The sequence below is a fragment of the Lingula anatina genome, chromosome 5, assembly GCF_051362555.1.
Source record: "Lingula anatina isolate TDL-2025a chromosome 5, LinAna3.0, whole genome shotgun sequence".
Taxonomy (NCBI): Eukaryota; Metazoa; Brachiopoda; class Lingulata; order Lingulida; family Lingulidae; genus Lingula; species Lingula anatina.
Genome location: NC_141771.1, coordinates 16,004,443 through 16,031,792, shown reverse-complemented (window position 1 = coordinate 16,031,792; position 27,350 = coordinate 16,004,443). Strand labels below are relative to the sequence as shown.

At 38.7% G+C, this 27,350-nt stretch overlaps 3 protein-coding genes across 12 annotated transcripts in view; 2 read left to right on the top strand and 1 right to left on the bottom strand.

Annotated features, from left to right (window-relative positions):
• The window catches only part of LOC106181790 (gamma-aminobutyric acid type B receptor subunit 2), a 32,303-nt gene that overhangs the window by 1,850 nt on the left and 3,103 nt on the right, over positions 1 to 27,350 (top strand). For 3 of the 8 annotated variants that reach the window (XM_087013249.1, XM_087013250.1, XM_087013251.1), the window contains exons 2-15: positions 1,018 to 1,113; positions 1,496 to 1,639; positions 3,202 to 4,119; positions 12,110 to 12,247; positions 12,601 to 12,762; positions 13,038 to 13,148; positions 13,508 to 13,573; positions 13,801 to 13,995; positions 14,289 to 14,432; positions 15,636 to 15,767; positions 16,047 to 16,110; positions 16,402 to 16,482; positions 17,294 to 17,444; positions 20,174 to 20,306. In XM_087013249.1, the coding sequence (XP_086869375.1) occupies positions 3,562 to 4,119; positions 12,110 to 12,247; positions 12,601 to 12,762; positions 13,038 to 13,148; positions 13,508 to 13,573; positions 13,801 to 13,995; positions 14,289 to 14,432; positions 15,636 to 15,767; positions 16,047 to 16,110; positions 16,402 to 16,482; positions 17,294 to 17,444; positions 20,174 to 20,306 (1,935 nt within the window). In that variant the 5' untranslated portion in view covers positions 1,018 to 1,113; positions 1,496 to 1,639; positions 3,202 to 3,561. The remainder of the gene's footprint in view (positions 1 to 1,017; positions 1,114 to 1,495; positions 1,640 to 3,201; positions 4,120 to 12,109; positions 12,248 to 12,600; positions 12,763 to 13,037; positions 13,149 to 13,507; positions 13,574 to 13,800; positions 13,996 to 14,288; positions 14,433 to 15,635; positions 15,768 to 16,046; positions 16,111 to 16,401; positions 16,483 to 17,293; positions 17,445 to 20,173; positions 20,307 to 27,350) is intronic. The other 5 variants (XM_087013252.1, XM_087013254.1, XM_087013253.1 and 2 more) reach the window with 4 other exon arrangements.
• LOC147761730 (THAP domain-containing protein 10-like) lies at positions 17,438 to 19,604 on the bottom strand. Its single transcript, XM_087013257.1, has 3 exons — positions 19,170 to 19,604; positions 18,732 to 18,892; positions 17,438 to 17,595 (listed from the first exon to the last, which is right to left on the bottom strand). Exons 1-2 carry the CDS (start codon positions 19,533 to 19,535, stop codon positions 18,737 to 18,739), a joined length of 522 nt encoding a protein of 173 aa, XP_086869383.1. The 5' UTR covers positions 19,536 to 19,604; the 3' UTR covers positions 17,438 to 17,595; positions 18,732 to 18,736.
• LOC106157407 (uncharacterized) lies at positions 20,560 to 27,225 on the top strand. 3 transcript variants are annotated; one of them, XM_087013247.1, is made up of 2 exons: positions 20,560 to 20,677; positions 20,905 to 27,225. In XM_087013247.1, the coding sequence occupies exon 2, from the start codon at positions 21,046 to 21,048 to the stop codon at positions 26,671 to 26,673; it is 5,628 nt and encodes a 1,875-aa protein (XP_086869373.1). In that variant the 5' UTR covers positions 20,560 to 20,677; positions 20,905 to 21,045; the 3' UTR covers positions 26,674 to 27,225. The 3 variants fall into 3 exon arrangements, 2 of the variants coding, with proteins under 2 accessions (XP_086869373.1, XP_086869374.1); XR_015334513.1 differs by having other exon boundaries at positions 20,566 to 26,945; positions 27,173 to 27,225; XM_087013248.1 differs by having other exon boundaries at positions 20,566 to 26,026; positions 26,593 to 27,225.

Below are 27,350 nucleotides of genomic sequence, written 5' to 3'. Positions count from 1 at the left end.
GGACCACTGGTGTGATTTTTTTTCAGAAGGGTGGGTTAGGACCTGATCCCCCCAAATCCGCCACTGTATATGTAAAAGAATGGCCCATTCATTGACAACGAGAGGCATCAAACAATTGTGCAATTTAGAAATCCCATCTTTGCAATAAGCTACAGTAATGCCATTAATAAGCGCGTATGCCTCAAGTACAAGTGACTGGCTTTACCAGTGGAAACGTGAAATGGGCTAATAATATAATGAAGCACAACATTAACACGATTACCAAATCACGCAATACATACCATAAAAGCCATGCACATTATTAATCAATTAGTTGCATTGCAGGGTTTCAGTCAGCACTGGAAAAATATAATAAAAAGCCACGTTTCCGATCGATATGCTTGTTTATCGTACAAAATTGTACTGTATGCTTATTAGTCTACTTTACCTGTGACGCATCAGCTCAGCCTTCCGTAATATAATTCTTGTCTTTTTAATGACTTGGGCAACTTACTTCTTCTAGTGCAAGTATTAGCCTTAATGTGTTTTAATATAAGGTGATGTCTACCGGTTAAACGTGGCAGAGAGTCACCCATGATAGAGAGTCCGCTTCCCATTCATTTTGTACAGGTAAACCTCGCCCTAGATTTTGACCCACTTTGTCAGGCTAACCCTAACCATTATAACCAAATGGGAGGAGGGGCGGGCTTTCTGTTACACAAACCCTCTGTTTCGTTACACCGGTACGACCAACAACCGCTTTCACAAAGGAACTTAAGCCTGAAATGGGTCTTAACTTTCAGACCCAAAATTTGGTCAATTTGAGTTCAAGAGAAATTCATGGAAGTCTACTGTATTTGACTGACCATTATTCATAACCTCATTGTTTTATAAACGCGCAATATTATTCATTCATTTATTAAGACATTTTTTCTCTGAAAATCAAGACGAAATTGGAGGCTTAAGTCCTTTCCTGAAACCGTCCTCAGGTATAGCTATATTAGTATCCATTTCAGATATATATCCTTTTCATTTTAGGCAGTTAAAAGCATTGTCCATGGCCTTTAAGAACCCCGGTTGTGTTAACTGATGGTTAGTTGACGAACAAAACTTAATAATCGAATGGATCAGTAGGTAAATCGTTTCTTGTATGTATAAGCTGGCGGCCGTGTAGATTTCGTTAACAGTTAATGCTTTGCGTGCTCATCTGTGTCATTTAAACATTTACCTCTATAAATCAATAACATGTAAATATGAGCGACGAGGTTATCCATCGAGGTAGGGTGTCCAATTTAACAGACTCACATATAAACAGTTTGAGTGTAAGGTTTCATAGTGCTTACATAATGCATGTTTTATAAACAGATTTTCATTTAGTGTATTAATTCAAACAGTTCGAGTATAATGTTTCATAGTACCTATATACATAATGCATATTTTATTAACAGATCTTCATTAAGTGTATCAATGCAAACGATGTATACAGGAGACCAATCTTTTTGCTTTTTCTCTTCAGAAGGAGCATTCTTGGCTAAGTTGGGACGTCTTATCTTATCACGCTTGCGCCACTTCTGCAGATAATGTGATACCGATTACTGTACTAATCGCAGGAAACCGACCTAATCTCTCATTTGCCCCGCCCACCACCCTTGCAATTAAGGTAAGGAGCATGACATAACTTTTTATCTTATTCATGCTTTCGCGGTGGTGAAAAAGACATTGATATACTAAATCAAATAAATATATAAGAAGGGAATTGAACACACAAACTACAAGTACCTTGAGTAGATACATAATAATAATAATAAAACACTTCTTTAAAACCGCGCTACACATGCGTCTCAGCGCTGTTTACATAAAAAATATAAACTCCACAGATAAATTAAAGCCAGTATAGACTAAAAACAGGATACTTAAAAATTTTAAAAACTAAAAAGATGCTATAAATTAAAGTATTCTTTAAATAAAAAAGTTTTTAAATTCTTCTTAAAACAGTAATATGAGTCATCCAGAGACACATTAGATCTTGTGATAAAATTAGACCATAAATCGGTGCACAAATCTCGAAACTTCTGTGTCCATATGTCTTAAGAGTCTTTTTAGTGTCTTTTCGCTTAAGTCTTGTCGCATGTAGATCATTTTAGTATTTTGCCTCTTTTACACACATTGCACTGAAAAACAATATGTGCACGGAGTAACTACATATCTAAGCGATCTTTAACCCAAATATACCCATAAAGTATAGCGCAGGTGTTGAGCTTAATTCTTCCACGATGTCAATAGCCATCCAATGCACAGCCAATGCCTTGTATAACCAATTGCCGTATGACCAGTTACCAAGATCTTAATATAGCAAATGCTTTATTTTTTTGGTAATTGATCACATTAAATTTATTGGCCGTATATTGGGACGTTTCGCACATTTTTGTATTGTATTGTATTGCATTGTACTGCATTGCATTGCATTGCATTGTATTGCATTGCATTGTATTGTATTGTATTTGTATCGTATTGTATTTGGTATTGTATGCAACAGGTGCACAAATTATGCAAACAAAATGTTTTCACCTCTCCCATGGGTCCCCTTTGGCTAGTACATGTAGGAAATACACATAAAACACCCATTTAAGACTATCGCATGATCATTACATGGCGCCAAAAGATTGATTGTCATTTTAGCACTTTATACGGAAGAGCAATTCCGTTAAATAATTCAGAAAATGATACTTGTTCCATTTTAAACAGCACAATTAGAAGTGTATTTAATTACAGGGACAGATCAATGTCGAGTGATATTTAATGCGAACATCTACTGTGGCAATCAGATCAACAGAAAATACACATACACGGCATCAGTCCAAAAATCTGCAGGTTGATTTTCAACCTGTCAGTTATATGGTGGTTGCTTTGAGACATAAGATAAAGGCCCAAATATTTGTTTTTGTAACCAAGCTGTTAGCTTGACGTCAACTCTAATAGGCACATACGAACTTGTCATATTACGGAAACAGCGTAGAAAGAGTCCATCTGGCTTATTCGAAAAGTTCAACGCAACAGTTTGATGAGTTCTTTTCATTGGTATATTCATATCAATTTTTCATGTATCACGTGTGTGGGTTAACCACGGTACGCACTCGATATGGCAGCGATTCGTGACCTAGAGATGAATTTTTCCGTGTCTGGCAATTCATTAATAAATTGACAGATTTCCTCTGTTGTAAGCTTTTCAGGTTTATGTACAAAGAGGTGCTGACGAACTACGCCTTCTCAGCACGCAAGGCGCGGGGCAGTCGGCATTGAACTGGGCGACATGAGAGAAGAGCTCAAATTAATCTAGATGATATGTTTTTAATATCAACCGTATTGACCTTGTTCAACCTATTCCTGTGGGTTTTTGTATCAATCAAGGACACACATATGAAAAGGAAATACTGTGACTGTTTAACATACAATCAACAACACGGATTTGCACTTAAAGTTGTTATGAACTGATTTCTTGGTTTGGCTGTACTTCCAACACTGTTTCACGTTTTGGCATTGTACTATATGGTACATGGAATGTAATCTTGCCACGCTTGCAACATGCATCTACCACGAGTCGGTTCGATCTTCGTTACAATGTTCGTTTGCAACCTTTTTTCGGTGAATGGCTTCACAGTAGGTGACACAGTGACTGAAAACACGACGTCTTCAGGCTCTGGGACGGTTAAACCGGACAGCGGTTCTCAATCATTGGAGTCAATACGTGGAAATGTGGCGTACACGAACGAGACATCTCGCGTACGGGAGTCTAGTATCAATGTGACGACTCGAAAAGGAGCGTCTGGCACCACAGCAAGGCCAAAGTCGCCAACTATTGCCGCTTTCGCTTTTAACAGATCATCTGCAACCACTGCTGCACCGTTTTCACTACCCTCGTCCACTGATTCTCAGTTACGTCTTACATCACCGATGACGATGAATGGGTCAACAACCACTTTGCGGAATTTAACATTCGTCATGTTTGCTGACATTAACGTAAAAGAGGGCTGGGATGGCGCTGGGGTGGTGCCAGCTTTGGAAATGGCGGTTCATGACGTGAACGCTGACCCAAACGTCCTTCCAGGGTATCATTTGAACTATGTTGTTATGGATACAAAGGTATTGTGATTTTTTTTTATTTTTGAGCATGTTTATAATCGCTTTTTTTGTTGTTCTTTGTTACTTATATTTCCTTTTTCAGCTACGTTTACTTCACAACTCTCTTCATATTAATTGTGATTATGATATTTTCGATAAACTGTATAATAGCCTTATAGCTTTTGTATGTCAACTGAGACATACCTACCAAATCATTTATCAGTTAAATTACAATGCGTGAAACAGAAATCGGTCAAGTTTTCAATGAAAAAACGCAACAATAGCATTTTACCGTTAGCTGAATGAACTTCCTTTTTGCTAATCAATTTTTGTGTTGCACAAGTATTTTTATTTTAAATGGCAAATTAAAAAATTGGAACAATATCCTTTCATTTTCAAATGAAACACGCTTCCATTTACTGACCACTTTTGTGTTGCATGGGTGTTTCGATTTTCAAATTTTCCAGGTAATATAACTTAAATAGAATTGGTTTTACGCCGCCAGATGTGCTTTTATTAAAACCTGTCGCTTCTGTTTTCACTGCTGTGCGATCTGTCTGCTTTCTCTTTTACTTAGAAATGACTGGGTTCGTTCACGGGACCAACTTAGACCAACTTCAATTCTTCAATTGACGCCACCAGAGACGACACATTTAAACAAGGCAGCAAAGCTGTCAAATGTACAGACAAAAAACAGAAAAAAAAGATGCAAAAGAGGTCATTTTGTCAATTTTGATGCAACAATAAATAATGCTTATAATAGCAGTCAGTCAACACTGATTTTTCATTATGCACAACAGGTAACATGGTCAATAACAGGAGCAGATCCAGAAATATTTTTGACAGTATTCTAAAGTATCTTTATTGATCCATCTTCCATTTTGATGGTCTTCCAAAAGAAAAAAAATAGATACCCATCAATATAAAAAATCTAACTGTCTTCCAGGAGACCCAGAAGATGGTCTCAATCCACCCCTTCAATAAGATTATAGTTTCATGACCATGAGAGTTAAAATTCACATGATGAAAGTCCCAATATAAGAAAAATGATGACAGTGCATAAAATAATATTACTAGTGTTTAAAGACATGAATACCAATACAACTGCTTACGTGGAAATACAGAAATTGTGCAGAGCCTCAGGTGGATGGGAAAGTCACATCTTAAAAATGCCAGTGTTGGAGAAGAAATTAAAAAGAAAACAACAAAAATATAATCTAATGAAGCTGCTATTCAGTGCTTCCTTATTATGGACACTGTTATCTAGCAGAGAGCTTAACCTTTGGGAGTTTACAGGGAAATATCAACAAGTGTGATTTATGAAATCTCATTTAATGGCCACTTAATCAGGCAAATGAGTTTATAGCACTAAACTTAGCCTAGTGAATACCCAAGGGGAATTTACAGACTGACCACACAAATTTGTCCCATAAGACACAGCTTAAGAAAAGCACAAAACAATAATGCACAAAAATAGGAGACTGCCAATTCTGATGCAATAGTACATAATGTTTAACTGCACAGTCAATATCAAATTTTAATTATGCAGAACAGGTAACAACGACGAAAGTAAAAGCATAAGGCTTCAGGTCCATCAAAGTTCAAATTTACAATTAGAAAGAGCCAGAATGAGAAAAATGAAAATTTCACACAAAATTGCATAAATTCAATAATAAATGATAACCCAATTGAGCTGGCTTTCTAATTTGAACTGCATGCCAATCCTAAAAATCATACTTGTAAGTTAAACATAATAATAAGTAACACAGTTTTCTTTCCATAATGTTTGCAGAAGCAGTACAAAAATATTTTTGTCAATTTTGATGTAACATTACATAATAATTTATAGAATAATGATCACCAATTTTTTATTATTGACTATGAATAGCAAGGACATGTAGAAAATTTGATTACCATTCGGCTTCATGTCCATGGGAGTTCTGAGTCCCACAATGAATATGCCAAAAAGATAATAATGAATATTTCACTAAAATGTATAAATTCCAGAAAAAGAAGCCAATTAGACTGCTTTTCCAACTTTTTTTGAAATATTGAGTCGTAAGTAACATGATTTTCCCATAATGGTCATCATGGCAGCAACACCAAAAATTATGTTTTCTTCTATTTTGATGCAACATTACATAATGTTTAACAGCATAATGACCATCAATTTTTAATAATAAAATATTAGTATCATGGATATTCAGAAAATGTGACCAGCAAAGGTCTTCAGGACCATGGAACTTCAAAGTCACATCTTGAAAATGCCAAAATGTAAACAAGACAGCACTTTTCTGAAATGGGTTTATTTCCATTTTTAACACTTTTTTAACATAAAACAAAATTAACAATTAACTGCCATTTTTATATGACCAACTAATAAAATTGATGAGATGGGGAAAATATCAATAGAACAGTGTTTAATTTCCAATTTCCTCCATCTAAGATTCTGAACATAGTGGATGATTGAATATGACAAATTGCAATGATATGTGTTTATTTCCAGTTTTGACACTTCATTACACAATACATGATAACAAATTTACCATCATTTTTACATAATCAACTGACAATGTTGTAAAGATGCAGGAAATGTCAAACAAACACTTTTATGTATCTTATTAGTTCAATAATGAGACTATTAACATGCCTAAGAATTGAATCTGAGGAAATGTAAAAAAAAGAATAACTTCTAAAATAATGGCCCGATTATGCTGATTTTCATACTCAACCTATGTTTTAGTAAGATTGACCACTCTTGTGAGTAAAATAACAATTTGCCTATCTGTTTTTCTTATATTGTATTATCAGTGTTGTATATATGCTAAAAAAATGAAAAAACAGCATAACTTCTATAAAAGTGGCTCTATCATGCTGTTTTTCAAACTTGACCTGCGTATTATGAATATTCATCAGTTCTGTAAGTTTCAAGCCAAAAGGTAAAATGGTATTTCACATATCGTGTTATCGGTGCTGCATATATGCTGAGAAAAGTGAAATAAAGATGCAAATAAGTGAAAAATTAAATTTTCACAAAAAACTGTTAAATTGCCAGAAAATTTTACCAAACAGACTGCGTTGCCTTTTGAAGCTGTATGTTAGACCCATGTTTCTTTCCTGTAAGTTTGAGAACAGTAAGTGACATGATTTCCCTTAAATGGTCATCATAGGAGCAGTGCCCAAAATAGGGGTTTCTTCAAATTTTGATGCAACATTACATAATGTTTAACAGCATAATGACAATCAAATGTTATTAATAAAATATTAGTAACATAGACATTCAGAAAATGTGACAAGCAAAAGTCTTCAGTATCATGGAACTTTAAAGTCACACCTTGAAAATGCCAATATGTGAAAAATTAAATTTTCACAAAAAACTGTTTAACTGCAAAAAAAAAAAAAAAAAAAAAAAAAAAAAAAAAATACCAAACAGACTGCATTGCCTACTGAAGCTGTATTTTAGTTGCATGTTTCTATCCTGTAAGTTTGAGAACAGTAAGTGACATGATTTTCCTTAAATGGTCATCATGGGAACAGTGCCCAAAATAGGGGTTTCTTCAAATTTTGATGCAATATTACATAATGTTTAACAGCATAATGACCATCAATTTTTAATAATAAAATATTAGTATCATGGATATTCAGAAAATGTGACCAGCAAAGGTCTTCAGGACCATGGAACTTCAAAGTCACATCTTGAAAATGCCAAAATGTAAACAAGACAGCACTTTTCTGAAATGGGTTTATTTCCATTTTTAACACTTTTTTAACATAAAACAAAATTAACAATTAACTGCCATTTTTATATGTCCAACTAAGAAAATTGATGAGATGGGGAAAGTATCAATAGAACAGTGTTAAATGTCCAATTTCCTCCATTCTGAGATTCTGAACATAGTGGATGATTGAATATGACAAATTGCAATGATATGAGTTTATTTCCATTTTTGACACTTTATTACACAATACATGATAACAAGTTTACCATGTTTTTTACATAATCAACTAACAATGTTGTAAAGATGCAGGAAATATTAAACAAACACTTTTAGGCATCTTATTAGTTAAATAATGAGACTGTTAACATGCCTAATAATTGAATCTGAGGAAATGTGAAAAAACAGTATAACTTCTTAAGTAATGGCCCGATTATGCTTATTTTCGAACTCAACCTGCGTTTTAGTAAGATTGACCACTCCTGTGAGTATAATTACAATTGGCCAATCCGTTTTTCTTATATTGTGTTATCAGTGTTGCATTTATATTGAAAATAGTGAAAAAACAGCATAAATTACCTAAAAGTGACCCGATCATGCTGATTTTCGAACTTGACCTGCGTATTATGAATATTCATCAGTTCTGTAAGTTTCAAGTCAAAAGGTAAAATGGTTTTCCACTTATCGTGTTATCGGTGCTGCATATATGCTGAAAAAAGTGAAAAAACAGCATAAATTCCCTAAAAGTGACCCGATCATGCTGATTTTCGAACTTGACCTGCGTATTATGAATATTCATCAGTTCTGTAAGTTTCAAGTCAAAAGGGAAAATGGTTTTCCACTTATCGTGTTATCGGTGCTGCATACATGCTGAAAAAAGTGAAAAAACAGCATAAATTCCCTAAAAGTGACCCGATCATGCTGATTTTCAAACTTGACCTGCGTATTATGAATATTCATCAGTTCTGTAAGTTTCAAGTCAAAAGGTAAAATGGTTTTCCACTTATCGTGTTATCGGTGCTGCATATATGCTGAAAAAAGTGAAAAAACAGCATAAATTCCCTAAAAGTGACCCGATCATGCTGATTTTCGAACTTGACCTGCGTATTATGAATATTCATCAGTTCTGCAAGTTTCAAGTCAAAAGGTAAAATGGTTTTCCACTTATCGTGTTATCGGTGCTGCATATATGCTGAAAAAAGTGAAAAAAACAGCATAAATTCCCTAAAAGTGACCCGATCATGCTGATTTTCGAACTTGACCTGCGTATTATGAATATTCATCAGTTCTGCAAGTTTCAATTCAAAAGGTAAAATGGTTTTCCACTTATCGTGTTATCGGTAAAAGTGCACGGCGACGGCGACGACGGCGACGACGGCGACAGCGACGACGGCGACGGCGACGACAGACGCAGATGATGGCTATATGTACAGACACATCTGTGTCTGTACATAAAAAAAAGAATAAAGAAATGTGTACATCTACTGACGTAATATGGCGTATTTTATTTAACATGTGGTCTAAGGTGTACCCTGTGGTCTAAGCCTCGCCCTAGATTTTGACCCACTTAGCTCAGGCTAACCCTAACCATTATAACTAAATGAATGGTGGACTTTCTGTTACACAGACCCTCAGTTCCGTTACACCGCTGTGTGAAAAGACCACTGAGTGAAAAAAGTGAAACTTAGATAAAAAGGGATAAAACAGTAGTCGATTTATCATTATTAACAATCCCTTGTTTAGAGACATCTATTGAAGTAAAACTGCTTCCCTGCCAAAGTGCGACAGTTCCAAACTGTTACCGAGCTTTCCCTTAGTTATACACACATTGGACAAAAGAAGTGTCACCCCTACTGAGCCAATACTATGGGGGAGATAAATAACTGTGGAATGATATGCTCCTGGTATCATTTTATTAACATCAAATTTCACAAAATATCACAAAATGAGAACAAAATATACATTCTACCAAAATATGCAGTTTCAAGTCCAAAATTAGTACTTAGTGGCATAGCCACGTGACCTAATAATAGGTGCCAGTCTACGAAGCAAGGTTTCATATAACTGTCTGATGCGTTCAGGGCTTATGCTGGCCCAAGCATGAAACAATGAATATAACAGAGTTTCTCTGCTGGTTAGACGGGCATTAGTAAAAAGTTTTGACATATCATTCCACACATTTTCTATGATGTTTGCATCTGGACTCTGGGCAGGCCACATCACCCTGCAAATGTCCTGTTGGTCAAACCAATCATCAACTGCTCTGGGCCTGTGACAAGGAGCATTGTCATCCTGGTGAACAAATGGATAATTCCTGTCACCAAACATGTTAGTAATAGATGGTAGCAAGCCTGACTCCAAAACATCGATATATTTCTAGTGATTCATGTTTCCATTAACCACTATCAATTCGCCCAAGCCATGGATGCTGATGCAGCCCCACACCATGATGAATATGCTGCTCCGGGTTCAAAAATTCAGTGCATGTGGTTCAATTGCTTTACCAGCAGTTTGCCAGCATAGTACCCGTCTGTCATCAGAGGTCAGACTAAAGCGACACTCATCAGAAAAATATATAGGACCAATTGTCATGAACTGTCCAGTTCCAGATCCTGTTGACCCTAGTTTACTCTACGTTGCCTGTTTTGTAACGATATAAGAGGTCTCAGTCTTGCTACCCTGCTGTACACTCTCTGAGCATGTAACCGACGCCTAGCAATTTTCACAGACATATTCTTATGTGTGAAATTGTTCCACTGTGTTGTCAACTGACAAGCAGTTTCGAACTTTGAAAACCCGGACATCAAAATCAGTCGTCGGTCTTCACGGCCAGTATTTTTTCTTGGACGACCCATCAGAGGCAATTTGTCTCTTGATCCAGTGTTTCTATACCGAGACCAGACCCTCTGCACGGTTCTGACTGAACAATTCAATTGTATCGATATTCTGACATAGCTTATATTCCGCCTCTTCAGGTTAATAACTTGCACCTATAACCGTTAGATAATTGTCTGTATCTTGCCATATTGGAGGAAGACAGGAATAACATTTGCTGTACATGTACAAGACCAACAATACAATTCCATGGTATAGCGGTTTTATACTCATTAGTCACATTATAAGTAGACCAGGCATTATAAGTACCCAAGATCTGCCTACTTTTATTACTCTGAGTTAGGAGGTGACACTTCTTTTGTCCAGTGTGTGTATTTTGTATGTCTGCATATCCTGGATAGGTTATCATCTTTCTTAATTTAAAACACTTTTAACCTTCTCAAATGAAATACTTCATATCGATATCTCCTTTCGAAATGAAGTACGGGTATGATAACATATTTGTCTGTACGTCAAGAGAAATGTTTAGAACTAAATTATTTAATATTTACAAAGGACAATGGTGCCCTGCATCGCCCAGAACTGCTTGGAATTATTTAAAACCATTTGTGTTTCCCTGGCGACATAATTAAGACCCATAACAAATTATCTCCTCCCACGAGACGGCAAGCCAATGTTTGACAGTTTTCATGCTGATAGATGTGACTGTTCAAATCCCACTGGTGACGATAATTGGTTTATCAAATTAGCCACCTTAGGATCTCAATTCCCTTTGGGATAAGGTTAGCTAGTACAGGTAGTTAGTACAGGGCAGGACAGCGTCAACATGCTAGCATTTGCCCTGAAAGTTTACTCACTGCATAGACAAAGACAATTCGATGGTATTTTCCGCAAAATTGCGCATAGATGGCAAAGAAATAGAGTTTCCCCCTGTTCGATGAAGCGACGTGCTTATTTATTATTTTTTTAAGGGGGGGGGGGAGGGGTCCATTTACCAATTATAATATGTGAAAAATCGAGCCAAGTCTCTTAAAATGTGTGTTACAGGTAGTTCTGTCTTTTTGCTCATACCAACAAGAGCTGACTTTTAAAGCATTCATCCATTTTTTGCGGTCAACAGTGCTTAATTGATAAAGCATAGGGCGCATCTCCCGGTAGAGTTTGTCTCCGGATCCATTTACAAATTAATTGAGGATAATAATGCACTCACGCAACTTTAACCGACTTTTTGTTCACCTGATTGGGAATACGCCTCATGGCTAATGGATTATTATTTTAAAACGCATTCTTTACATCTGTGAATAAATGGTTTAGGTTGGTTTATACGTTTTACTTACTTGTCCTACGGGTTTCCACCAGAAGGTGACTGCCAACAAGGCCACTGGTGACTAATTTATTTTTGATGGCTATTTTGGTGTGTGTGTGTGTGTGTGTGTATATATATATCACCTTTATTTCAGTGTGATGATGGAGCTGCCGCCGCGGCTCTGGTTAGAGCTATCCAACGTCCACCCCAAAAGATAATGGTGATAGGTGGAGGGTGCAGTGTATCCACGGTTGCCACTGCTCAGACGACTCCCTTTTTCAATCTCATTCAGGTACGTCCGAAGCCGCATTCACATCCGAGTTGAGCTGCTGACTAACAGATCCGCGGATCAAATATGGCCGTCCTACTTGAACGTTTGCCAAATAATCCCCTAATATACACTGAATGGATTCCTCCCGGGATTACCAAGTAAGCTTTCAAGTATATCGACCATACTCGTTGGTCCGCAATTATTCTATGCTCTTAGAACAGATTTCTTAGATGGGCTGGATAACATGATCTCCGGCTTCTGTCACCACAAAAAATTGCCCCATTGTTCTGTGACATTTAACATATTAAGTAAGCTGTCTATTTGTTGTTTCGTTTATGGAAACAACTTCTCTTAATCAAGTTTGGTGTTTTCAGATCTCATATGGTGCTGCACGTCTGAAGCTATCGAAGAGAGACATCTATCGTACGTTTTGGAGGAACATTCCGACCATGGGTTCTTATCTAAAAGCTTATTTGGCCATTGTACAGCACTATGGGTGGAAACGAGTCGCCACCATTGGATATGAATGTCAAGAGGTAGGCATATATATATATATATATATATATATATATATATATATAGAGAGAGAGAGAGAGAGAGAGAGAGAGAGAGAGTCAGCCAGAAAGACAGCCAGACTACATGTATATACCATACAGGCGTGTGCATGCAGTACGTTGAAATAATTTCATTTGTTTCTTAAACATATGCAAAGAAGACATATCCCCCCCCCAAAAAAAAACCGGTTTTGGTAAACTCAACCAAAACCTTTCTGAAGCTTATTAAAAATAATTGTGTTTTTTTTTGTCAACAGAATATGGCAATCCTTCACAAGTTATTTGAAAACAATGGTATCGAGAGCTTGGCTTACCATACCGTAGGCGATATAGACGAATTGTCAGATGTACAGATACAGGACCTCAAGGTTAGTACACATGAGGCACATTCAGAACAAGTTGATCCGCGGACTTTACCACATCCGCGGATCAATTATGGCCGACCCACTTGAAAGCGTGCTGCATAATCCTTAAACAGACACCAATGCGTTCCCCGAGGGAATTGTGCGGATCAACTAACGTTGTGAATGGGGCCATAATGGCGTCTTCTCTAACGTGTCGTCTGTGGGAACGTATCACACCATTTAAGTCTGTGTCCGCATTTGGGACTGCTTTCTCGCTGTATATGTCAACAGTACTAGCACAACTACAATTATTTAGGTATATTTATTTCATATTTACATGTAGGCCTACCACTTTTATTAAAGCTGATAATATTTTCTTGTAGAATCGTGACGCCCGCATTATCATCTTCGACGGCTCTGAGCAAACCTTCCGTAGAATTCTTTGCAAGGTACTGGTACACATGTAATCTATATAAAGGTCAATGTACATGTAAGGTCAAGGTTATGATAAGGTCTGTTAAATTGAAGGATTAAAATTAGGCCAAGGTCAAGCGAGTTTATTCTAATGACTGTCGTAAAGATACGCAGTATGGTAAAAGACGTAAACGCAATTAGCTGAGAAATTATTGGGACGGGTTTTTGCTGTAAATTTAGCGCCATCTGTCGCAATCCACAGGCTTATCGGTTCGGCATGAGCGGCGGGAAAGTGGTGTGGCTGTACTACGGCTGGTATAATAAAGACTGGATGTCGGTCAATGATACGGCTTGTGACCCGTCGGAGATCAAGGCCGCCACCGAGCACGCGCTGACCTTAATGGAGCTTCTGACCTTTGAGAAGTTTACTCATGGTCTTGAGACGATAAATGGGCTGGTAAATCATCAGCGCATTTGTATATTTAACCTGTTCATAGTGAATCTAGCCCAAATGAAGCTAATTTCTGAAATTTATGGTGAATTGTACATGTAAAATTATACCCTTTTCTAGTACTCTTTCCATCATTTAGGTAAGATCAACTATGTCGCACTTGTATTACATAAATGACACCTTTTTCATATATTGCCTACGAAGTGCTTTCTTTTTTTAAAGTTTTAACCATCTTACGTTATTTCTCATACGGTACTTGTTTGTACATGTACAGGTATTTTTTTAAAATTAATTTTCAGTCGTTCGATCAGTATGAAAGACGCTATAAACAGTGGCCCAGTTTTGAAAAGTATGGTTTTAACGATTACCACCCCTTTGGCTATGACGCCATATGGGCAGCTGCACTGGCCCTGAACTCTGCTATTCCCGAAGTAGCTAAACAGGTAAGTTTTAATTCATTTCCATTGATTCGAACTTGTTTTACTTGCTGAATGCAATTGTTCGTAAGAATGAAAACCGCCTGCGAAAATAACTGACAGTCGAAAAATTGAAATGTTCAAAAGTTGTACTCTTAACTGCTTATTTGCAAGTTCTTGTCACTTTATGAGGTCGCTTTCTCATTTGAATGTCATTGTTCTCCTTTTGGCGCCATACTTATGACGCCGGTTGCTAGGCGTTGCCAGTGTTTTAATGGTCATAAATATTTAAATTGTCAATGCAAAAATTACCAATGGCGCGAAGTGTTCCCTTAAGTGATTTTATAGCCAGCTAGATGTGTTTCAAGATATTTGATCCGTCATGAACACACAAACAGTTTGATAGAGATTGCTCATCACTGTCGGAAGCTGCTGACAGCAATTAAAAAAAAACGAGCACTTCAGATCGACTAGTATCTAAGGGCCTATTCAGAACCATTTGATCCGCTGACTTACATATCCACTTGAAACCATGTCGAGATTCAATTGCTCTGTTCCTGCAGGGACGGCGCAAGGGGAGGAGGGAATCCATTGTCAAGTGTGCGCCATGTTTGATCCGTGGATCTGTAAGTCCGCCGATTAATTTGGTTCTGAACAACCCTTCTGATTTTCTCTTCTTCATTCATATTGTCAGCAGAGCTTGCTGAAACCGACAGGAGGGTGCTTTGTTCTTGTCTCCCTACCCTGCCCGTATATTTTCAACGCATTTTAAACATCGAACGCAGGGGCTGATCCAGGATTGTTCGAAGGGTGTCCTTTTTTAGGAACGGCAGGCGACGCCTCCCCTTCCCGCCCCTTGGCGAGGCGTTAGAAGTCCGTTGAAGGGCCCTAAAATTACGTATTTTAGTTTATTTTATTTTAGAACGGTGCCATCTAAGCATGGCTTTTACCTAAGAGATTCACAAAAACTCGCGCTCGACACGACCAGTTAACCAAACTGCTTTTGATTGTTGTTTTGGGGTTTGTTGAAGGAAATAACCCCCATACTTTCCCGTTCCTCGACCCCCGACAGAAGTTCATGTCAGAATCAGACAAACTGGTGCGGTACAGAAATCTGGACCTCTTGATACGAAAAGGACTTAACGCATTTGCTGCACTTCATATATACATGTATCACGATGGAACTTAAGAAAAAAAAATATATATATATATTCTTTCATGTCCACTCAGGTCGTCACGGAGGTTGTTGACGGAGAAACAGTTGTCAGGCCAAAGCGGCTCGATGACTTCACCTACGAAGACAGTCACCTGTTGAGTATTCTCATGGAGGAATTGAAGAAAACAAATTTTACAGGGATGACGGTAAGGAAAATACATATTGGGTAGAAACAAGCGTTTTTAAAGTATGGTAAACGTTATTTTCTTTGGAGCCTGTTTGATTTTTCTGGTCACATTTCTTTGATTTGAATCGATTTTACATTATTAAAATCCAATCTCTCGCTGAAGCAAACGTGTGACCCAAAGAAAGAGAAAAAATCATATTTAAATTTGACTAGTAAATAAATAAATGACTAGTAAATAAATAATGGAATGACATATTTGTGCGTCGTCATCGAACTTCTTAAACAAATATTATTTTAGGGTCCAATGTCATTTTATGGAAACGGTAGCAGGCCTTGGCAGTTGGAAATCACCCAAGTCCAAGGTAAATGTTCCCCGGAAGTGTCTGAACCCATAATAATATATTTGTTTCCCGCCTCTCTCTCTTTCCCCACCGTCTCTCTGTCATAGGCAGCATGAATCCAGACTCATTCGTCACGCAGATTTGGAAGCCACATCAATCAACTGGCTTATATGAACGCCTTAATGCGAAAATCGAAGATAACGATAAGTGAATGCACGTAATCAGTTACGCCGTTGTCATTAATTCGGTTTATGTTGTCATAGCAACCGTACTTCGTATCCATGGTAACCGCTGCGCTGTGGTAAATTTCAGACTCTGTCCAAGTGGCTGTTGGGGTGCACAACGAGATCACAGGGCAAATCAGCATTGATGAATCTCTGTTAAAGTGGCCTGGTACGTACAAATATCTCTTAATGTGAAATGTTTTAATTATGCTGTAGGCAAATTTATTATCTTTCACAAGTTCGCTTCGTTCTGTTTAGATAATTTATTGACCGCTTCATGTGCCAGGGCCGTAGCCTGAGCAAAATGCCAGGGGGGGCAGTAAGCCGACACGAGGGGGCGAAGCTACCGAGGGGGGAGGGTGTGGTGTGTAAAATTCCAAATTCCAGGGGGGGGGCAGCTGCCCCCCCTGCCCCCCCGGAGGCTACGGCCCTGTGTGCGGGGGTTGTTGTGTAATCTCTCAACTAAGAGTACAGCTTGATATGAAACTGTCTAAGGGAGCGTTCAGATAAACCCATCGAAATAGCTGCATTGATCCGACTCTGCGAGGATTTTTGCTTAAGCGCAATCAATGTAATCAGTGTAATTGTTGACCAGCAATGGGGTAACTAACTATATTATAGTGTGCGCTCGGATCTCGGAAGCTCTTTCACTGGATTGAGCTGATCACACTGAAGCGAGAATCGATCGATTTGGATCGACCCAGCTTATATGATTGGGTTTATCTGAACGCGGCCTAACTGTTGTTTGAAGAAACTATTATTATGACTTACATGATACTTTGGGAAACATATCGCAATGGATACACGCAATCTAATGTGTTTTTTATTTGCTTATTGTTTGCTTATTATAGTAACCGCATTCAGTAAGGTCACTTGATGGACATCGACATTGGATTCTAAAAAGTAACAAATTTATTAAAAAAAATAATAATAAATAAATAAATAAATAATTAAATATCGATTGTCCTCTCGTCTTCTAGGTGGACATGTACCTCTTGACCACACCCCTGTCGTAAACAGAATGTCGTACATCGACGGCGCTCTGGCAGCTGTCATCACTGGTCTCGCCGGGCTTGGGATTTTACTCGGGCTGTGTCTGCTAGTTTTTAACATCGTCTTCAGGAATCATCGGTAGGTGGCGTTTAATGACAATATAACTAATGGGCGTCAAGTTTGGACCTTGTTCATATTAATATTTGTGGTTTTTGGTCATGCAACGGGGATTCTACACAGTCATATTGAGTTCCCACATCTTTCATGTTGTCTCTTCTCGTCATGGTCCCTAAAGGGAGTGAATATTAATTTGTGAGCAATAAAAAACTAAATTAAAATTTAGTAGTAAAAAAAAATACATTCTATTTCAATCTACCGGTAGTGTACCAAATTTATTATTCAAGACCCACTCAATTTCCCCAAACTGCATTACATTTGAAAAATTAATCAAAATTAAATTGAGCATTAAATGTGAGTAATAAAATAAAAGGGATAATAACTCTTCGTATGCGATCTATATTTCACAATAAATCATTGTGAACAACTCATAGAAATACAATACATTCTGTTGTACCACAAAAACGGCAGTTGTAGCTATTATTCTGATATCTGAGCTTTAGACCACGTGACCTCCATAGATGGCTATGCTCTGTTATAATCTCTTGAGAGATTACAACAAAAAACACGCTTTTTAGAAAAAAAAACAAAAAAAAAACAGGGACTTACTTTGAATGTAAAAATGGATTCATCAACCATTGATAAGTGTGGTAAAATTGTTGTTTACTCCAGAAAAATTAATTTTTTGTCCAAAACGAACAGTTATTATATCCCTTTAATATATTCATACTTTTGAACTTGCTGCTGTGAATTACAAATAGTATGTATTTCCCTTACACCCTTAACTGGTTGTATATGTTGTAAAAAGCAGGAAACACACAAGATTAAAAGATCTCGTTAGTAATCATCTATGATATCAAAGGCCTGGAAGTGAACATCACATGAAGCTTTAGGAAGACTACCTGGATTAAATTCCCTGTAGGCAAGATATTCCCTATCTTCTACCAGAACCACAGGATTAAATATGTGCACTTAAGAAATGTGTTATGAATTAGGCAGAGACTTGTTAGTGAATATCTAGTGAAAAATCTATCTGTGGGCATGGTAGAGGGTAGAAATTCCCTAACACCATCAAATTCATGAATAGTTAGGTGACAACAAAAAAAAAAAAAAAAAAAAGAAAGTTAAACCTGATAAGAAATTTGAAGGAAGGAGAAGGCTGCCAAAAATTTAAAAAATATCTCTGCCTATTTTGTGTTTATTATTATATCTCCAATTAGTGGGATAATTAGCTGTAATCCCCACGGCACCTCCACATCATAATTACTAAATTAATAACTAGTAGCAAATGAATACAGAACAATTTACCTTTGCTACGATAATGTAACGGAATGCGTGGATTTTGCTTCAGGCAGCTCACATACTGGGGATGGTGGGGATGGCTGGGCCTGTGTAGTGATGGCTACTGGTTCTTTTGAAGACGGCATTTCGTTTTGAGAGGCTCCTCCTGTCTCAAACTCATCGAGTAACTAAATACGTAATGTGTCTGATAAGATTGACTGAAAGCAATTACCATTACGTCAAAATACACAACTACATGTGCACACATGCCCCTCCACCCCCCCCCCCCCCGTCGCCCCCTCCCCCCTATTACTGCTGTGAGTAGATGTGAAGTATAAACTCGATCGGAAATCATCCGCACTCAGTCACAAATTTTCCTTAACTATTATCTATCTAAGTGAATTGTAATTAGCTTTATATAGCGTTGGTAGGCATTATATAATAAACTGAATAATAATTACTCACTCTGGATACTTCAAGCTTCTTAACGACCCTGCCGCGGCGTTTTATCAACTGCTCGGTCCGTTCACTTTCTCCGGTGTTTGGTCGCTTCACACTGGCATGAAGAGTAGGCACAGCATCCTCTTTCAAAGACCTTTTTGTCTTGAACCCCATCGTGTTCATAAGTGGGGATTCGAAACAGTCTGCCGCGAAATGTGCCCCACAAAGAACGGCCTGAGACGATGGCGAGGGTGCAGTGAAATTCTTCCTTTTTGTTTGCACAAACCTGATCCATTGGCGACGTAGATTGTGCTTTTGCGGAAACCTATGCAAGCTGTGCCCAGTATGCTTTGAGTTTGAGCAGTTCTGGGCAACACACTTTTTAACCATATTTAAATATTCACGCTTTTCATGGAGAACAGCTTCAGTGCAACATGAACGAGAAAGTGGGTCACATGTATTATATAGGTCAACCCTAGAACCACCTGTAAAGTAGCAGCCAAGTTTGGTGTTTTTATGTAGGTAATTTGTGCTTTTGCGGAAACCTATGCAAGCTGTGCCCAGTATGCTTTGAGTTTGAGCAGTTATGGGCATCACACTTTTTAACCATGATTGAATATTCAGATTTTCATGGAGAACAGCTTCATTGCAACATGACTGTTTCTGAACGAGAAAGTGGGTCACGTGTATTATATAGGTCAACCCCAGAACCACCTGTAAAGTACTGTAGCAGCCAAGATTGGTGTTTTTATGTAGGTCAGCAAAATCGCTCTAAAAGCGTGCGCTTTTAAAATCGATTTCTACACTTAAGGGAATTAGAAGATTTTTAATAAATGTGCAAAATTATTAGCGTTTCTTAAACAGGCAAAAGCAATATTCTAGGCTGAAAAACAGGCTAATACTTGCCCTTTAAAATGTTTCAAATTAAAAAAATTCAGCGTAAGTTGTAATTTACATTTATGCAAAGATTTAATCTTAATCTTGATTGAGGTAGCTGTATTGTTTTTTTTTTATTTCATTTTTTGTAGCCACATCAAACTGTCATCACCAAATCTTAACAACGTCATAGCGACCGGGTGTGTTGTGGCATTTAGCTGCGTGCCGTTTGTTGCCCTGGACACCCGTCTTGTTCCTGCAGATGTCATGCCAGCGATGTGCATGGTGAGTTAGTTTACTGTTTTTAATTAGATTTTGAAAGAAAAAGGCAGTATATTTTTCTTGTCTCATTTATCATGATCGAAGGCCCTAAAGTTTATTTTATGATGAAGATGATGATCGTGTTCATTATTGCCGTTTAATAATAATAATAATAATAATAATAATAATAATAATAATAATAAATAGAAAAAACGGTTATTAGTGATAATGCTACCACTGTGACAATGCATTTAACCCACGCCAGGTTGTACACTGTTGTGTTGTTACGGGCCTTCGTATTTGACCTAGTTTTTCATGTCGAGGCTCCATGCTCGCTCATCAGCAGCCGCTAGTGAACTGTTCAGAGTTTTTTCTAAAGATAGGCCACGCACACCGTGAGTTTTCCACATTTTATATAGTTTTGATAATTGTGGTTGTGTAAAGAACATTTTTAGTATCTGTAAACTGCTTTTATTATGTATTCACGTTAAAACTTGTCAATGCAAGAATGCAGCACGTTTCACGCTAGTTTTGTAAGGTACGGTGGCCTGTAAGTGCCACAATAAGTAATAGAAATGTCATCGTCAGCATTTTGACATAGGTTTTCTTTATTTTATTTCAGTTTTTTACCACATTCCTTTGTTGGAAATAAAGATAGCTGTATCAAACAACAAAGAGGGTTATCTTCTTGTTTTCCGGAAGCAAGACAGTAAAAAAGGTCCAGCCCATTTAGAAGTCAATTCACCTCTAGTTCCATTTCAAGATGTCAACAGGCGCCGAAGAGCCATCAAGCACAGTTCCAGACTTGGGTGCAGAATTAGCTACATCAGCTAGATCTAGATCTGTTTCATCAACAGGCACCTCATCCACAATCAGAAAGAGAGCGAAAGCAGAAGCGGCACGTGCACGGCTCAAGTTTGCAGAGCAAGAAGTAGAACTGAAGAAACGACAGGCAATTTTGGAGGAACAAAACGTGATCAGAGCTGCAGAAAGAAACAGACAAAAAGCTGAATTAGAAGCAGAGCTTGAGCTGTTAATGGAAAGGAAATCTCACGCTGCAGCAGAGGCCGAAGCGCAGGTACTCGAAGACGAAGAAATACAGTTGTTTCCCCATAGAAGAAGACCAGAATCCCCCGGTCTACCCATAGAAAGTGCTGTAAATCGCACAGCAGCCTTCGTAGAGAGACACTCAGCAGCAACCATACACACCCAACAATCAGATACAAGACAAGAACAAAGTGTGTCAGCAGTGACGGCACCTCAGTTTTTAGAAATTGCGCGTAGACCAGAACCCGTTCCATCAGCAGTCACCAGTACTGAAGTTCCACAATTACCAAGAGTCTTACCAGAACAGTTGAATCCGAATGCCTCTGAATTCACACCAGCTACTGAAAATGGCAGAGAAATGACAGGGATAATGAATTATCTACTGAAGAAGGAGTTGCTCCTCACTCGATTAACTACATTTCAAGAAACCCCAGAGACATATGCTTCATGGAAAGAAAGTTTTGTTAGTATGAAGAAAGATTTAGCACTGTCAGCATCAGAAGAGGTAGACTTACTCATCAGATGGCTGGGTCCCACCAGCAGAAAGCATGCAATTAGTATTAAAACAGCAAATCCAAGTCAACCTCAGAAAGCAGTCAAAGAGATTTGGGAAAGATTGGAGGAAAGATACGGTAGCCCAGAGTTAATAGAATCTGTCCTGAGGAAGAAAATAGACATGTTTCCTAAACTGACGTCAAAGGATACACTGAAACTGTATGAACTTTTAGATCTCCTGTCAGAGATTCAGGCCTTTAAGGAAGATGAATTGTGTGGGTTGACCCTGTCCTATCTTGACTCAGCGGTAGGAATAAACCCAATAGTAGCCAAGTTAACTCAGGACCAACAGAACAAGTGGACATCTCATGCCGTGAAATACAAAGAGAACAACAGAGTCCATTACCCTCCATTCCCTGAATTCGTCAAATTCATTAAGAAGCTGAGCCAAACAAAGAACAATCCTTGTTTTCAGTATGACTTTACACACAATACTTCTATTAAAGACAGACCAAAGGAAAGAAACATGATAACAAGCAGGAAGACTGATGTCGCTCAAAAGGAAGAGTGCCCACTGCATGGCACAAACCATGAACTCAGGGAATGCAGAGTGTTTGGTCAGAAAAGCCCGAATGAGCAGAAGTGTATTATGAGGAAATATGGCTATTGTTTTGGTTGCTGTCGTAAGGGCCACATTCAGTCATCTTGTGGAGAGAAAACATTTCCTTCCCAAACCAATTTCCCAGTAAAAGGTGCCCCGAGTGGTATTCCAGAAAGAAGAAACAATGCTGAGAGAAGAAACAACGTTTCCACAGATGAAGGTATTGCCCCAAGAGCGAATGGCGGGGAGGTGATTACTAAATGTACTGCATTGTGTGAAGAAGGATTCGTTGGACGGTCATGTGCTAAAAATGTTTTAGTGAGGGTATTTCCCAAAGGCCGACCAGAAGAGGCTGTTGCAGTTTATGCTGTCCATGATGATCAGAGTAACAAGTCCTTAGGAACCCCAGCTCTTTTTGACCAGCTGCAGATCTCAGGAGGGTTGCGTAGTTATTCATTGTCTTCATGCTCAGGGACCACTCACATATCAGCAAGGCATGCTGTGGACCTCATTGTTGAGTCTTATGATGGTACTCAGTCCTTTGTGCTTCCCGAAATAATTGAGTGTGACATTCCTAAGAATCGTTCTGAAATCCCTACTCCGGACGTGGCTATGCAGTATGAACACCTGAGTTCTTTATCAGAGAAGATTCCTCCCTTGAACCCCAAAGCTGAAATCGGTCTGCTCATAGGCAGAGATCTAATTGAAGCACATCATGTTCAAGATCAACTCCTGGGTTCTAAGAATCATCCATTTGGCCAGAAACTACCACTCGGATGGGTAATCATTGGTGAAGTCTGCCTTGGAAAAGTACATCAGCCAAAGAGGATATCCGCCTTCAAGACCAACATCATGAACGACGGGCGCCCTACAAACTTTCTACCATGTCCCAGTGCAATACTCTTGAAAGAAGAAAATCAGATTGGTTCAGATGTTTTCAAAATTACAGCCCAAGACGACCGCGTTAGTTTGTCCACAGAGGACAGGGAATTTCTTGACATTATGAATGAATCTATGCAAAAAGACAAGGATCAGTGGATGGCTCCTCTCCCATTCAAACACCCAAGACAGAGAATGCCGAATAACAGGTCACAAGTCTTTGGCAGGGCAAAATCATTTGACGCAGCATTAAAGAAAGACGAACGTAAACTTCAGCATATGGTGGAATTCATGGAGAACATATTCGATACTCAAGCTGCGGAAGTAGCCCCCGAGCTTCCACCTGGAAAGGAAGTCTGGTACCTTCCTCTTTTTGCAATATACCATCCCAGAAAACCTGATAAAGTGAGAGGAGTTTTTGATTCTTCTGTCAAGTATGAAGGGTACTCTTTGAATGAGAATCTACTCACTGGACCAAACCAAACCAACAGTTTATTGGGAGTACTTTTAAGATTTCGGAAAGACAGAATCGCAGTCACAGCAGATATCCAACAGATGTTTTACTCCTTTCTAGTAAATGAAGAACACAGAGACTTCCTACGATTCTTCTGGTACAGAGATAATGACCCGAAGAAAGAGATAATTGAATACCGAATGAGAGTCCATGTATTTGGGAACACTCCGTCACCTGCCGTAGCCACTTACGGCCTTAGGAAAGCAGTGGAACATGCTGATGAAGATGTGAAACATTTTGTCACCAAGAACTTTTATGTAGATGATGCTCTCATCACAGGATCAGATTCGGAAAGCCTCACAGACCTAGTGAAAAGAACCCAGAAGGTTTTGTGGGAAAATGGAAGAATCTGGTTACATAAAATCGCTTCCAATTCTCCAGACTTGGTGAATGCCTTCCCAACAGAAGACCGAGAGAAAACACTCATGAATCTTGACCTATTTACAGAAGAGCTTCCTACTCAAGCATCTCTTGGAATTTCATGGAATATGGATAAGGATTGTTTTGGTTTCAGCCTTTTCATTCCTGAAAGACCATTTACCAAACGTGGGATTCTATCAACCATCAACAGTATTTTTGATCCTCTTGGCTTCCTATCTCCAGTGACAGTTACCGGGAAAATGCTAGCAAGAGAGATGCATGTCGAAGCTGTTGGATGGGATGACCCTTTGCCAGAACATCTCTATCACCAGTGGGAATCTTGGAAAAGTTCACTTTTCTCCTTGAGGGAATTCTGTGTTCCAAGGATGATTACTGCAGTGGATTTCAGTTTAGCAGATTCCCTGGAGGTATGGGTATTCTCAGATGCCTCCGAACGTGCCATATCAGCAGTTGCCTACTTGAAAGCTCGTCGTGATACCTCCACAGAAGTAGGTTTTATCATGGGAAAGTCCAAACTATCACCACCAGGTGGTGTGACCATACCACGTTTAGAACTTTGTGCAGCTGTCTTAGCAACAGAGCTTGCAGATACAATCTCCGAACACCTTGACCTTCCGATGGAAACATTCAAGTATTGCACAGATAGTAGAGTCGTTCTCGGTTATCTCTATAACCGCACCAGACGGTTCTACACATATGTCAGCAACCGTGTAGCTACAATATTGAAACGGTCCAAGGCGTCTCAGTGGCAGTATATCCCCTCAGAGAAAAACCCAGCCGATTGCGGCACAAGATGCAATACCCCAGTTCAGGATTTTTCAAGTAGTAAGTGGATTACAGGGCCAGATTTCTTGAAAGATGTTGTCACAGCAACAGTTGGTGAAAACTGTAACTTTGACCTAGTTGACGAAGATGCAGATTGTGAAATACGTCCAACAATCAATGTGAAGGCTACAGTATTGTTAAGAAGCATTGCTGCTAGGTTTGAAAAGTTTTCAACATGGAAATCTCTTGTCAGGGCAATTTCTCTCTTGAAGAGGTTTTGCAGAGCCTGGAAGGAAAAGAAGCAAATGTCTCCTAAAGACCCTAGTGATACCGAAGCTACGGAGATATTCCTAATAAAGAAAGCACAGGAAGATGCCTTCAGAGAAGAAATTAGCATGGTGCAAAAGAAAGCCAGTGTACCTGCAGACAGCAAATTGACAACACTATCACCAGTACTAGATGACCAACACATTCTGCGTGTTGGAGGACGCCTCAGCAATGCTCCTTTGGAGAAAGGTCAAAAGCATCCTATTATTATCCCGAAGAAATCTCACATAGCAAACTTACTTGTAAATCACTACCATTCAATTTCTCATCACCAAGGAAGACATGTGACAGAGTCTGCACTTCGCTCCAAGGGATTTTGGATAATTGGAGCAAAAAGACTAGTTTCTTCAATCTTGTACAAGTGCGTAATATGTCGTAAATTGCGAGGCAAGTTCTTGAACCAACGCATGGCTGATCTACCTGAGGATAGAGTAACCCCAGGACCTCCTTTCACGTCGGTTGGAATTGATGTTTTCGGTCCATGGCCTGTGGTCACGCGTAGAACAAGAGGTGGTCAGGCTGAAAGTAAAAGGTGGGCCCTGATTTTTGGTTGTTTAGTTACCAGGGCAGTGCACATAGAAGTTATAGAAGAAATGAGTTCTTCGTCCTTCATCAATGCACTTAGACGTTTCGTAGCCATCCGTGGACCAGTGAAAATTATCAGATCGGATCGTGGCACAAATTTCATAGGTGCTCTGGATCAGATTAAAGCCACAGGTATCTTTGTTGAAAATGGTCCAGTGCAAGAAAGCCTTCATGACATGGGAATTGTGTGGAAGTTCAATCCCCCGCATGCATCACACATGGGTGGAGCCTGGGAACGTCTTATTGGTCTCGCCAGAAGAATACTCGATGCTATGTTTTTAACCAGCCATACCCAAAAGCTTACTCATGAAGTTCTAGTTACCTTTATGTGTGAAGTTAGTGCTGTCATTAATTCTCGACCTGTGGCTCCCATTTCCTATGATCCAGAGGACCCAGAAATCATCACGCCAGCAATGTTGCTTACACAGAAGAAGGAGCCATTACCTACCCCAACCACATCAACAGATATGAGAGAAATATACCAGTCACAATGGAAGTATGTGCAGATCCTTTCTAATACATTCTGGAAGCGATGGAGAGATGGTTATCTCCAGTCATTACAAAAGCGAGGGAAATGGACAGCTTTGCAGAAAGACTTGAAAATCGGTGACATTGTGCTGCTCAGAGACTGTGAGTTACATCGAGGCAGTTGGCCAATGGGAGTAGTAGAAGATGTTTTTCCCAGTGGATGTGACAGTAAAGTCAGAACTGTGGAGGTCAGAACAGTGAAAGATGGAAAATCTGTGAAATATGTCAGACCAATATGTGAACTTATTCTTTTGATTGACAGTTGGTAAAGTTGCGAACATGTAGGAGGGATTTAATAGCAAAACACTACAAATTTAGTGGCTAAGTTAGGACTAAATTTAGTATATGTTGTGCATTCTATTTTATAGTTGACTTTTATTGTAGTAGTTAAATAGTGATATCAATCAGATATCAGGCGAGGAGTGTGTTGTTACGGGCCTTCGTATTTGACCTAGTTTTTCATGTCGAGGCTCCATGCTCGCTCATCAGCAGCCGCTAGTGAACTGTTCAGAGTTTTTTCTAAAGATAGGCCACGCACACCGTGAGTTTTCCACATTTTATATAGTTTTGATAATTGTGGTTGTGTAAAGAACATTTTTAGTATCTGTAAACTGCTTTTATTATGTATTCACGTTAAAACTTGTCAATGCAAGAATGCAGCACGTTTCACGCTAGTTTTGTAAGGTACGGTGGCCTGTAAGTGCCACAATAAGTAATAGAAATGTCATCGTCAGCATTTTGACATAGGTTTTCTTTATTTTATTTCAGTTTTTTACCACATTCCTTTGTTGGAAATAAAGATAGCTGTATCAAACAACAAAGAGGGTTATCTTCTTGTTTTCCGGAAGCAAGACAACTGTTTTAAGGGAAATGATAGCAATTGAGGTTTTCCAATGGAGGTGCGGCATTTGTTTGTTGTGTTTGTAAACAAAGAGTTGAGGATCTC